Here is a 13,431-nt window from a genome sequence, read left to right as displayed (position 1 = left end):
GACGCTGCTAGCTTCAAACTTTGTTCTGTGAACGTGCCAAGCGTGCAGTAGCCCATAGCCAAAGCGACTGCATGCTCGTATATGTACTCAACACTAGTGCCGGATTCAGGGACATGTTCGAAAAGCCTAGAACAGGGGAGTTACTATTCGGTATGTGCCGGATCAGCTTCTCCCAAGACGCGAGATAAGGCGCAGGAATTGTGCCTGTCGATGATATACGGGCCCGCACCGAGGCGTCGCAGGATGACGTGCGTAAAAGGCATCTCGCGACACGCCAAAACTGGTCGTCGGGTCGATTGTGCCACGACGTCAGGGCGGGCGTACGCCGCAGAACAACATAAAGGGGTGCGCGCGTGCGTTCCTTTTTCGCTGTCGGCAGCTGTCCTAGGCGACGCAGCACGTGGACGGATGTACACTCGATCTAGGCTTTATTCCGCTGCATGCCCTGCCCTGCACATACTATGATTCTTATCGACGGGTATTTTCCTTGCATCCAATGACCATTCCGCATCGGCAGTAAGGAAATAAATTGCGACGCCGTATGTATGTGTGCTTGTGTATGCAAAGACTGCCAAAGTCTCCGTTCCTGCGCGCGCGCGCACACACACACGCGCTGGTCTTTCAATATGCACCCCGGTCTCGTGTGACCATTTACCCGGGATGCAAGAAAGTGTTGCATCGCGGCTCATGAAATATGTGAGGTAAACTCCGATGTTCCGGAACGATTTGCAAATTATCCTAGTTGGGCCAGCACTGAAGCGATAGGTCAGCCAGTAAACGCCAGCGTGATGATAGATTAATCTTCCGCGAAAACATGTTTCTGCCACGAGGGCGGGGAACCGGTGCGCGCGTCGTACACAATATGCGAAAATTGATGAGGGGAGCAAGGGCAAGAAAGTTTGGAGGAGGCCGAGCTAGGACTACCACAAGGGTGCCAAATTAGCAGCATTGATGGGCAAAAAGTATTGCTGCTTAAGAACTGGCGGGATCGTCTGTTCTAAAGCATTTGCTTCTTCTTTGTGCTGTTGTTGCGTCGATCAAAAACTCCTTTGAATCCTTTGTCACATTTGGAATCATCTTGCTCCGTTGCCAACAGTTACAGAGACTCGGTACCTTCGACACTATGAAGCTTTCGGCTATTATCGCGGTCGTCATCGCCTCGGTTGCGCTTGCATCGCCCGCAGCAGTGAGAAGTCTGGCTTTACCTAGAGGTTCCCCCAGCTAATCGATGGCGCAGGTCAGCCTCGAACGATCCGTCAAGGAAGTCAGAAAGGCGGACGGCACTGTTGCCTCAGTCACCTGCGTTGAGTGCCCTTGTGATGGCTTCGCTGGGACATGCAAATGCGTATGTATCCCTTTCCATTGGCAGACCATTAAGCTGATTGATTCAGATTCCCAACGGATGCTGCTGCATTACTTGAGCAAAACACGGCTTGACGAGACGATTTTTCTTTGGCATATCTGGCGTTCTTGACTACAATACACTATGTCTACATATTTTTGCAATCCAAAAAAGCGAAAAGATGGGGTGAGCGGAGAGACGCCCGCGAAAGAATCGGATGCTCGCGAATAGTATAGACGTTTAGGGCGTAATATGCATTGGCGTAGTTCCGTCTTCTTTCCAATTCTACTTCGCTGCGCCTGCTTCGACGTTCTTTTCCGCCTCTTCTTTTTCTTCTTCTGGTCGGATCCACTTGCGGAAACCAATGGTCATGATGCCGCCAATAGCAACCTGGAAAGCCTGGAAGATGATCGCAGGTATCTGCATCTTCGACTGATCAACCGGATCGATGTTAATGTACATGACCGACGTGAGGGGAACAACCATAGCAAGAGCCTTTGCCGGGCAACAATAACAACATGCAATAACATCCTTCTTCGGCAACCACAAAGTAGCGGCCGTGAAGCATATGGCGAGCCATATAAAGTACAGCGCGATTGTGATGAAGACGATGAAGATGATGTTGGACGGCTTCACGGCCTCGAACGCACCCGAAGAGAACGCTTGATCGAAAGTCTGCCACACCATCGTGAGAAGCGCGATCGACGAAAGCTTGAGCAATTTCCATTCGAAGAACACTTTCTTCGTCATCTTCGGGAACAGGCGTTGTACAATCTGTCCGACCAACATTGGAAGGAATAGCGACAGGCCGAGTTGCATGAAGACACGCTGGTAAATGCCGGCGTAACCAGAGCCGCGCTGGAGAACCTTGCTATACCACGATCCCGTAGAAAGATACATTTGCAGGATGATGGGTGTCAAAAAGGGACAGAGGAATTGGCCAATGACGGATTGAACTACCGTGAGCGCCGCGTTTCCGTGAGCTTGTCTCGTCATGACAACGTTGCTGGACATTGTTGTAGGTGCGCTGCCGACGAACAGGAAGCCGATCAATAACCATGGGTCCATGAAGTTGGGGTTTGTCGCACATAGGCTGACAATGGCAAAAGTGGCTGCTGAACAGACGAGGTAGCATTGTAGTTGGACGAAGATGTGTAGTTTCCAGCGCATGTAGTTGGCGAGCATGACCCGGGTGTCCAATGTACAGCCGTTGATGAAGAAGATGACGGAGACTGCGAGGTATGTGATAACTGTCCGCTTTGTGCGCTGCTGTGAGGCTGGGACTTGGACTTGGGATGAGATGAGGACTACGGCACCCATTGCGAGGAGGAACCACTGGTCTTTGACGAACCATTTCAGAATCTCTAAGGTTTTTGCATGCTTGGATGTCTTCTTCTTCATGGTTGGCTGATCTCTTTCGTCGTCTGTTTGAACGTTTTCGAGAGGCTCAATAGGGTTTCGAGATTCCAGTATTGGTGGACCGGTATTGATGGAATCCATATTCGATGCTTCTGCGATGCGCTCTTCTGGTGGTATTCCTCCGCTGACTTCCATTGACGACCGGTTCGAAGGTGTCGCCGCTGTTCGAAGTTCGATGTCATTGTGCTTCTCCATCATGGAAGCTATCTGTGCCTGCTCGGACTTTTTATTCCCGATACTCACAGCATGCTCTGCAATGCGTCTTGGCCTTGAGATATGTGACTCTTCGGTAATATGACGGACGTAATCATGTAGCCGATTTGGCGTAGCCCGACGCGGGGACTTTACCCTAATGGTGCGGGGACGGGTAAACCCGGATCTCTACCAATGTTCTGACGAAGCGACTGTCGTGCATCGTGAAGAGACAGTCTTGAGAAAACAATCTACAGGGCTGTCTAACAAAGTTGACATGGAGGGAGGTAGGTTGTACATGACGAGGCGGTCCGGTTAGTCAGCGCGCCAGGGCCGACATGCCCCCGCCCTTTGTTACGCTGCACGGCGCAGACTCCACACATTGTCGTTCGCTTTTGCAGCATCACACATCACGTATACCCAGGCTTATAGCCGCACTTCGCTCGCTTCCGGTCTCTCCCAATGACGGCCCCTGCTTCTCCCGACGCCGACTCCAGCAGGAAGCTGATATGGGCACGCGTATACCAGGACCTTATCCAACACGCCATTCCCGACGCGCGCTTCAACTATGACTTCATGTCCTTCAGCCCCGACTTCCGGGGCTCGGCCTCCGCAATCGACCGCCTAGTCTCCCTGCCATGTTACCAGTCGGCCAGCGTCATCCTCGTTACGCCTGACAACAGCCTCGAACAACTGCGATACAGAGCCCTGAAAGACGGGAAGAGGGTCTTGGTAGCGACATATAGGCTACGCAGAGGTTTCATACTACTGCATCCCGGAAGGATCAACGAGTCCAAGTACGAGATGGCTGCATGTCTAGACGGCATGGAGAAACCGGGGATAGGGAGAGCAGTGTCGCTTTCGCAGATGCGGGACGAATGCCTCAAGGTAGACATGTGCGCTATAGGGGGTCTCGTCTTCAACACACAGGGCGTGACGATATGGGAGGGTCACAATCTATTCGAAGTGCAGTGGGCTATGCTGCAGGACTTGAAGGTACTGCAGCCCAATACCCCCGTTGTTGCGGTCGCACACGCGTGCCAGGTGGTCGACGAGGCACAACTGGGTGTGGAGAAGGTAACACCAACGACGTCGGGAGAGGTACAAAGCGACTTTGTCGTTACGCCAGACGCACTGTACGAGGTGGCTGGCGCGGTGAAACCCACCGGTGCCCTGAACTTTGATACTGTAGATCCCGAGGGCATACACAACATCCCTCCACTACAAGAGCTCAGAGGCATTCGCATGATGGAGCAGATCATGCAACGAGAGGGCTTTACTTCTGAAAAGGAAGAGAAGCCGGAGAAGCCACCTTCTGCAGACGAGCAGATGGGCATCAGCATTGTAGAGAAGCTGATGCAAGGTTACCGTGCGTGAGGACGTCACTCCCCATAGCCACCCACGTAGATACAATATAGGTAAGTCTTGTTCGTGAAACACGACAAGATACTAAGTTACAAGGTATATCCACGACGAGCATGCGTCCTCTAAAGAACTAAAGATTAGAAACCAGTTTGTACACACATCAAACCCTAATGCAACAAAGCATCCTCCAAAATACTTTGCGAAGCTGCTTGTTCTTGAACACTCACTCAAATCATGCATAAGTACCCTAACCCCCCGCTTTCCAACAACTCAACCCAGTAACCCTACCCATCTTCCCTCCATCTACAACAACCCTCCCCTTGCCCATCCCCACGACCACCTCCTCACTCCCCCATCCCAAACTTGCCTTACACAGCACACCCCCATCATCCTTCTCTACATCTTCTCCTGCCAGGTTCTTTCCCGATCCTACCCCAGTGACCTCGATGGCCTGGACATGCTCCGGCCGTGTGCTTAGATCGAGGGATACATCGATGGGTATATGTATCGACCACGCGTTGCCGGATGTAGATGTGAACTTGGAAAGTTGTGGGCTTTGCGCCGCACCGATTGTGTAGTGTGATGGTGATCCGATGAGGGCGAGGGAGACGAGCGGAAGGGGCTCAATTCGTTGGGACGCGGGTAATGGCGCAGAGGATGCGAAAGCGACAAGTGTGACGAATGTGAAGATGGTTTCCATGTTGTGTTGGGTTGACGCGCGAGATTTCGCGTGACGATTTTGGATGTCGCTGGAGAGACGAGTTCGCGATGCGAGTCGTCTAGAACCTTGGAAAAGTATCGGACCGATGAGGCACTGGAGAACCTTGGTATTGTAGCACGATGCGCTGCATCACGTCTCTGGTAACAGTCAACCTGCCCCCCTCGTAAAGTATATACACCCCACGTCCCCTAACCACGCCGCATTCCTGCCTCCCCACCCACGAAACGTACTACTAGTGGCACAGCAAAATGCGGCGGTTGGATAATCCAAAACTCCAATCGAAACAATTTACGCCACACCCGTCTTGGCCAGGCGGCAGTCACTCGGCCACACTTTTCGCGGGAGTGCGGAGATTTTTTCGAACGTGTTGGTTGGGCGGCTGCGGGGTTGGATAGCCGCTAGGATCTTCTGGGTCGGGCGCTCGTGCTTGTGGATGGGTGTGCAGGCGCTGGATGTGTCGAATCCGACTGCGCCGCATAGGCGCATCTGTATGCATGCATAAAAGAGATAAGCAACGTGCAGGCGCGAAAAAGGAAGGAGATCGCTCGGAAGAAAGCGACACGATTGTAAGAATCTTTCCGGGACCCAAGGAGTGTGATGCGATGCTGTACTGTGGAGATAAGAGAAAAAGAAATATGAATACTTATAAAAAGCACTGATATCATTCAACAAACACTTCTTGGTGAACTGCTAGGAAAAGATCAGTGCAGCGAAATGTACTTTGCTCACAATGACAAAGTCGAGGCTAGCCTACTGTATCCTGTGCAAGGCGACGTTGATGCTATGCTTCTTGCGTGCACTGCACTGTGTCAAAAACATGTACCTAGGCGGTATGGCCTAAGAGATTGCCAGCTCAATCGAGACAAGCAAACTTGTCTTGTTCTGGCTTTGATGCTCGTCCCTATTTTGGTAGTCGTCTCAGCTGCATCGAAGAACGCATTTGGACTACGAGGCTGCGGGTGGTCCTCCGACTCGCCGTGTCGTTAGATGGTACATAGGTACATTGCACAACGTAAAACTTTGTTACTGCACGTCGCCTGCCTACTGCAAGCGTTGATCGTTGAAAACATGATCAATGTGATGCACGAGTGAAATTCTTCTGAACCAGGAGCGTCTGCCGTGTCAGATGCTGATGTAAGGACCTCGGAAGTCAGCGCAAACTGAAGAATATAACCGTAGGGCGTTCCTGGAAGTGGACACTTGCTTACATTTTGCTCAAGCCTGGGTGCGGTGTTGCGGATGTCATCCTGAAAGACCGAAGATCAGCGGTAACCCAGTACATCGTAGGATCATTGCAACCGATCGCATGGGTTGTGCGACAGATGCGTCAACCACGGCTTGAAAGGGATGCAGCGAGTGCGAGTCCGAAAAGCTCTTTGTTGCGCAACTCTGAACAGAGGTCGGTCTGCTCTCTGGCTCTGGATACGGTTTCGCCATCATGACAGCAGAACTCTACGCCAGGAGTTCTTTCCGTTCCGTAGTTGAATCTTCGCTCGGGGGCCTGGTAACGTTCCCCGACATTTTGACAGAAAGGCACCAGACGGGAAGGACGTTGAGCTGAGGCCAATTAACGTTGGGAGAGCCGGACAGGCGTCCAACCGGGCAGTGATGGGCGCGGAGTTTTTTCCAGGAACTCGGAAGTGCTGCGCAACCCTGATGCCCGCGACGGTCATGTCGCAATCGTCCCTTGTAATTCGCGGCTCCACCTCTTCTAGTATGCCCCGTTTAGGTCTTGCAAGCAGGACTCAACGATGTGATGAACTGCGATATCCTTGTTGAGATATCCTGCCGTCTTCTGGTCATCGGCATAACCGAGGAACAGTTGCCAGGCAAGCCATTGACATTTCGTCGGACAATTGACCGTTGCCGTACAACTACCTTCTAAGCATGGGTTTCAGCTTTGCGAACCATGGTCGTTCGTGCGACAGACTCTGGGTCCAGGACGCGATAATAGCGCTGTGGATGATGCAAGTTTGGAGCCAAATCCAGGTCGTACAGTGCCTCCATCAAGTGCCGACGGCCACGATAACGAGTCAGTCAGTGCGCTAGGTACTCGTGAAACCCTGCGGTCTATGTGCTTAAGCCGAGGCTTAAGTAGTTTGGCGACATCCTCTGGCTATTGCATTGAACGCCATCAGCCATGGTATGTCATGGCAGGATTGTTGGCAAAGTCAAAGAACAGCCGCTCTGTGCAAACCTGTCAGTGAAGATCAATGCAGGTTCAGGAACGGTCGGCTTGTGGATACAAGTTCCCGCTCCTAGCACTGCAGAGCACTTCCCCATCGAGCAAAACCGGCAGTGAGTCGTAGAATAGTCGAAACCAACGGCTAAAAACATACTGCGCGATGATGCTGCCGATCAGCGGCGACAGCTGGCAGCTCCGAGGAGCCTGGATTGGAGGTTGCTAGCGTTCATTGTCTGTGTAGAAACTAGCCAAGAAGCGGAAGGCACGGAAGATGCAGCCCTTACAGGATTTTCGGTGACTAATCCCAAGCCTGGTTAGTTCTCACGTGGCCGGTCAACATCGCGAAACTCGATTGAGCGGCACGCGTCTAGGCACCTCCAAAAGCACGACATGGAGCATCACTGCCGTTACTCGAGCCGCTCTTTTGAGTTTTGCTACTGCAAGCTTCCTTTGAGTAGTCGTGGTGTCTCAGACCTATGCAATATACCAATGTCATCCCTACTCAGCGGCCTGCGAGACGCTGGTGCGCGCTGATCGCCTGCTCTTACTTCCGTCATGTCCGTTTACTCTCAATGGACAATCTCGTTTACGGCAATCATTACTACTGCCGTCAGCTTCTACGCGTCCCCAGCTAGCCCTGTCAACGCATGAACGACTTCGCCAAATCCATAGTTCGAGGTCCTAGCTCCGCGGGAAAGCGACCCTCTTGGTAATGGTGTCTCCTTGAAACGGACCAGACCCTGGAATGAGTGCTGGGAGCCCGCCCGTAGACCCACATCTCTCGTGGCGGCACCCATTATGCAGTGCCCTCTATAGCTCCACAGTGCTTGTTCGGTAAAGGCTCAAGCTACGTAAAAGATCCTGAGTCCCCCATAATGGTTGGTTGTGCTCTACTGGGGCTCCTCCTCGCCGTGTGAGCGTCAACTGCTTCGACAACATACCAACACCACCATGGCTGTCCCAAACAGAGGGCCTGAGCTGCTCGCAGTCAACATCGCCTTCACCATCACAGCGATCCTGGCTTGTGCATTGAGGATATTTGTTCGTGTCAAAATGGTCAAGGCATTTGGCCGAGATGACTGGTTAATGGTCTTCGCAACAGTAAGTGTGGACTGACCAAATAACTGGGGCACGGCCTGACTAGATGTTCAGCTCTTCTTCATCTCTTACTCAACATCGTCTTGCATCGGTATACACTATGGAACCGGACGCCATCATCACGATCTGTCTACCGACGGTATACAAAAGGCAAGGCATGCCTGGTATTTCTGCTATCTGTTCTACTCCGTAGCCATGATATGCGCGAAGATTTCCATCGGGTTCCTTCTCCTACGGATTAGTATTCGCAAAATCCATACATGGTGAGTAAATTTATATGCAAGTCATGTTTGCGACATACACTAAGAACATTAGGATCATCTGGAGTGCAATGTGTGTCTCGGTCATCGCTGGAGGCGCCTTTTTCTTTGTTTGTTTGTTCCAGTGCTACCCGATTTCTTACATGTGGGATCGCACTTCGCAACAAGGAAAGTGCGTTGACAACACTGTCATCTCCGCGCTTGGCTATGTCTACAGCGTGTTCAGCATCATAACCGACTTCACCTTCGCTATCATTCCTGGCTTCCTGGTATGGCATTTGCAGTTGAAGAGGAGGACTAAGGTCGCTTTGATCCCTTTGATCACCATGGGCTGCATTGCGAGTGCGGCGGTCATCGCACGATTGCCTTTCATCCACTACTTCAACGCCCCTGACTTCCTTTGTATATCTCCCCTTAACTACTGTCGTTACTAAGTACTAACTCTGCTAGGGTCGACGACTGATATCGCTATCTGGTCATCGGTTGAACAAGGCCTTGCTATCACTGCTGGTAGCCTTGCGACTCTGCGCCCACTCTTCTTCATTGCCATGCACAAACTCGGACTCTCTACACGCCCATCTGGCGCATATCGACCTTCCGCATACGGCATGTCTGCCCCGTTACCCGCTAACGCCGCCCCCGGTTCCAAAGCCGACAAACTCCGGCCCGACATGTACAAACTCTCAGCCACTGTGCAAACACGCACTTCCGACGACGAACCAACGCAAAATGGATCTTACCAGAAATCGCCCAACTGGTTCGGTGGCGCCAGCGCTCCTCCCAACTCAAAGAAGACCACGCGCGTGGATAATTCAGACAACGATAGTCAGAGGAGTTTGAGGATCAAGAGTTCAAGGAGCAGCGAGGAAGACAATTTCCAGAACGGCATCATGGTGTCAAAGTCATTCTACATTACGGATGAAGAGAGGGGATCGGTTCTGTCTGCACCATACAGATGATGAATTTCAGCAATCTACCCACAATCACTTTCCTCGAATCATCTCAACGAAGCCGTCCAGGATTACGCCTAATCCTGAAAGACGGACATTACGTCGATGCGTTTCAGCTTTGATCAAGATTGCCGCGTTGACAGAAAGTCTCTCAAGGAAGCAACTCCGACACCATTTTCGCATACTCAGAGTGATGCGATCCCCCACATGTTCGCTTGCCCTTGTAATTGCGAACGAACATGACCGCCACCAGCGCCATGGCTTTGGATCTGCGAAAGAAGTAATGCCTAGGCTACAAGACACACAGTTCATCCAGAGCCGAGAAAGAACACCGAAGACTCGTCTCGGTAATCGCAAACAATCTGGAATTCATCCGCCCCACAGCGGCTTGAGTCGCAAGCTATACTTGACTCGCTTGGTCGACGTTGGAATTTATCAGCATCAAGGCGCGAAACACGGGCGCATGATCACCACCATTTATGTTATACCCTATCCTTGTACATTATAAAAGCGACATGACAGTTTTTTATACCCCTGTATACATGAGCATATTCTACCTAATGAACAATGTAAAGATCCTAGCATACTCAAAGGCATGATGTGACAGATGATTATGGACAAGTCAGTAACTTGCTAGGTGTCGACTGCCGTCCGGGCGAGAGTACCTTGGTGTGAGCTATTCCAAGTCCCCGCGGTGACATTTCAGTGACACCAGACACTAGGATGCCGCAACCTTAAAAAGCATTGTATGCGAACTCGAACACAAACTGTCACAGTCTCGCGAGGCTTCAGAACGACACACGAGTAAACGTAAGCTAGCTAGCATCCATTGCACCTGCCTTCACGAGCATCTCAACTACCCCTTTCACAACTGTAATCGCTTCGCGATCATCAACATCCAAACGACCAGCCCCAACATCTGATAATTCCAGCCGAGAGAACCCGCCGAACACCACCGACCGGTCAACGTCGCACCTATGCTCTACACAACCGCTAGATCGACGACTATATCCTTGCACCAATCGAGCGATCAACCGTTGAAACTACCGTACCAACAACCGACCATGCAAACCTTCTTTTCGCACCACCAGCCACGACAAACCAACGGATTTGACCGATTAGTGATGTCGTCGAATAGCTCCGTCATGTTGATGAAAGGAGGTTTAGTGCGCTGTTTGACTTGGTACGCCATCCGCATCCATCCTCAATCAACCACCGCCGTCCCGTCATCTAGTCTCCATACCACCTAGCACCCTCGTTTCGCTTGGGAACCGACGTCGTTAACGTTTCTCTCTCTACCACCGCCCGTGCATATTAATCCCTCCTCCGATCCCATGCATACTTCCGCCAATCGTATCCAGACGACGCAGACTCGGGGCGCAAAAGGCCCGATTCTTCATCGCGATCTTGGTACGCTAGCATCGCCCGCTCCGCACCAGAACCCAACGCTCAAGCCAGGCTTTTTCCCTTCCTTCCCGCTACGCAATTCCAACTCCCGACCAGAAGGTCCGTTTTGGTACGCTAGGATACTTTGTCCACAACCCGACTCTTGTACTGAGCGGCAGTGTGGGGCTAGCGTTGCTCCGGTCTTTCTTCCAGCCTATCTGGCCGCGCGGTGGCGATGGGGGAAGATTTACGACGTACATGGCCATGGGTTTCAGATGACAGATGCCTGGGAACCGCGGTTCATCTGCATATGGGGCTGGTGATTTGGAAGCATCTGGGTTTTTTTTTGTGGAGATGGGTGCCTGCGACATGTGGCTGGCGTAGATTTTAGCTTGGTGACATGTTGGAGGCTAACAGCTCGGAGGACGATCATAAGAGTTAGATGGCTCCGGGATCTTGGACATGTCGACTTGTTGCCCTCGTCGTTGATGGAAAATGTGTTGAATAGCATGGATGTCCTGGGCCTCTACAAGTGAAGATGAGTATACAGCATGCTGAGATAGCCGAGGTGGCGAGACGACCGGCAAGCGAGATTGAATGGAATTAAGACTTGGAGAGACGGTTCTGGACCACGGCTCACACGAGATTGAGGCGAGTAGATAAGTCATATTGCATAAATTGCATTCCATATCTAATTGCAAGTACATACAGAACTACTACTTCCTACGCGAATAACGCCCGTTCACGTACAGCATGAGCAGTCATTGCAGCTCGAGTCACGGATAGTAGGCGGCACAGCACACGTCTTCTGAGGTGTGTATGGAAGCGTAGTCGTTGGCGGCGCTGGAGCATTGATTGTCGTTGCCTTGACCAAAACCGGGATAGCAGATCCAGTCGCAAGACGGAACTCACGGTGACCGAGAACTACGTCGTCATTAGTAAACAAAGTTATCACCAGACTAAGGAAGAGGAAGCTTACCCCGTAGCAGACTTCCAATTTCACCAGAGTGCGAGGTAATGGAGATGTACGTGCTATCATCATTGCTGATGATGTCGTCAAGCACAGCCTTGGACCTCGCATCCTGGTTTGCGCGCGGCTCAGCGAAAAGTTCAGTCCAGTATGGGTCTTCCTCGGCAAACCCCTTCTCGAACTTGAAGCCGGGGAAGTTCTTCCTGATGTAAGACTTGCTATGACGGCGGTCGCAAGTATGCGCACTGATGCCCTCTCTCAGAAACTCCTTGACGACAGGCACAAAGGGGTTCTTGCGCGGAAGAGGCACACCCTCAAAGTTAAGCTTAGCAGTGTCGAGACAACGGTGCAAAGGACTCGTATAGAAAGTCTCGGGCGGAGATATCTTTTCGTCCTTGATGAGATGTTTCCAGAAGGTATTTACGACTTTGGCTTGCTCGATACCGGGTTCTGTGAGCTGCGCATCAGCCCAAGTGACGGTGCTGTTGCCGTCCAACTCGGACCAGTAGCAGTTCCACGCCGGGGTGCCAAAGTAGGACTCAGCGGCGTTATGGAAGCCTTCACCGTGGCGGCCCATGAAGAAGAGGGTGTAGCGTTCATTGCGCGATGCCTTCTTGTTCAGGGTGGAGAGGTAATGGGCGAGACGCTGCCATTGGGTTGCGTGCTTGCGATCGGGGCAGGAAGAGTCGCTTGGGTAGGTTCGGTTGATCAGTCCAAAGTTGCTGCTCAGGAAATCAAAGGTCGAAGGGTCGGTGGTGTTGTCGTCTTGTTGAAAGATACCGGTCACGACAGTGTAGTTGATAGTCTTTGCGTGATGATACGCGTTGACCGAAGAGGCCGCGGCCAAAAGACCGTAGAGAAGCGATGGCGCAAGCATGTTGGGCAGATTAAGTATTAGATTATTGCAAGGAAATTCAACGCTTGCCAAGTGGGAGAACATTGGTCCATGGCGTTTATTTAAGACATGCGTGTTGTCGGATGTCTTTGCGCCGGCTGTACAACGGTGAACATGGGGAAGAGCCGTTCATATTGCTGGTAACCAATCATTAGCAAACGTGATTCGGCAGCATTGCCTGACGGGGTTTGGCGCATCAGAGAAGAAGTCGACCTTCCTGTCGCGTCGGTGGCCAAGGACGTCTTGCGATGGATCGATGAAGATCAAAAGCGTGGTGGAGACGAAGCGTGGTGTATGGTGTGGCCGTGATTGGGAGGAAAAACTCATTCGACGTGCTCACGATGTTGCACATGGAGAACTTGTGGTCCACAGACCCGGTCTCCGGTGCTGTCAAGCCTCTTGGGGAACGTATTGACTGGAAAAAGTGAAGCTGCTTCTGATATCCATGGAAGCCATATGGAGGAGCTTGATTCCGAAGAAGTACAATGGAAAATTGGATATGTGGTATCCGACCACTTCGGTGCTTATGTTAGATTGCGACAAGCGATGGCATCTCGCTATCGGACACGGTTAACTCAAAAGGATTGAGTGAGCATGTATAGTGCACATATAGTCAAGATATCAGGACCGAGACGGCCGCGATATCGG

The 13,431-nt window shown here is 51.7% G+C and overlaps 6 protein-coding genes across 6 annotated transcripts; 3 read left to right on the top strand and 3 right to left on the bottom strand.

Annotated features, from left to right (window-relative positions):
* Positions 1–1,627: 1,627 nt before the first annotated feature.
* Positions 1,628–2,959, bottom strand: GT037_010750 (sodium bile acid symporter family protein; the record flags this gene model as incomplete). Its single annotated transcript, XM_038935797.1, has 1 exon — positions 1,628–2,959. The coding sequence occupies one exon, from the start codon at positions 2,957–2,959 to the stop codon at positions 1,628–1,630; it is 1,332 nt and encodes a 443-aa protein (XP_038781567.1).
* Positions 2,960–3,415: 456 nt separating this feature from the next.
* Positions 3,416–4,330, top strand: GT037_010749 (uncharacterized protein; the record flags this gene model as incomplete). Its single annotated transcript, XM_038935796.1, has 1 exon — positions 3,416–4,330. One exon carries the CDS (start codon positions 3,416–3,418, stop codon positions 4,328–4,330), a length of 915 nt encoding a protein of 304 aa, XP_038781566.1.
* Positions 4,331–4,565: 235 nt separating this feature from the next.
* On the bottom strand, positions 4,566–5,018 carry GT037_010748 (uncharacterized protein; the record flags this gene model as incomplete). The annotated part of the gene is made up of 1 exon (XM_038935795.1): positions 4,566–5,018. The coding sequence occupies one exon, from the start codon at positions 5,016–5,018 to the stop codon at positions 4,566–4,568; it is 453 nt and encodes a 150-aa protein (XP_038781565.1).
* Positions 5,019–8,175: 3,157 nt separating this feature from the next.
* On the top strand, positions 8,176–9,541 carry GT037_010747 (uncharacterized protein; the record flags this gene model as incomplete). The annotated part of the gene is made up of 4 exons (XM_038935794.1): positions 8,176–8,325; positions 8,377–8,585; positions 8,638–8,984; positions 9,033–9,541. The coding sequence occupies 4 exons, from the start codon at positions 8,176–8,178 to the stop codon at positions 9,539–9,541; spliced, it is 1,215 nt and encodes a 404-aa protein (XP_038781564.1).
* A 2,119-nt stretch (positions 9,542–11,660) lies between these two features.
* On the bottom strand, positions 11,661–12,765 carry GT037_010746 (uncharacterized protein; the record flags this gene model as incomplete). The annotated part of the gene is made up of 2 exons (XM_038935793.1): positions 11,661–11,842; positions 11,898–12,765. The coding sequence occupies 2 exons, from the start codon at positions 12,763–12,765 to the stop codon at positions 11,661–11,663; spliced, it is 1,050 nt and encodes a 349-aa protein (XP_038781563.1).
* A 213-nt stretch (positions 12,766–12,978) lies between these two features.
* GT037_010745 (uncharacterized protein) lies at positions 12,979–13,211 on the top strand (the record flags this gene model as incomplete). The annotated part of the gene is made up of 2 exons (XM_038935792.1): positions 12,979–13,080; positions 13,140–13,211. Coding segments are annotated over 2 exons (174 nt in total), but the record flags the coding sequence as incomplete, so codon positions are not given.
* Between the last annotated feature and the right edge of the window lie 220 nt (positions 13,212–13,431).

Source organism: Alternaria burnsii (assembly GCF_013036055.1).
Source record: "Alternaria burnsii strain CBS107.38 chromosome Unknown 733, whole genome shotgun sequence".
NCBI lineage: Eukaryota > Fungi > Ascomycota > Dothideomycetes > Pleosporales > Pleosporaceae > Alternaria > Alternaria burnsii.
Note: the sequence above shows the minus strand (reverse complement) of the source record. Positions and strands in the feature narration are given on the sequence as shown.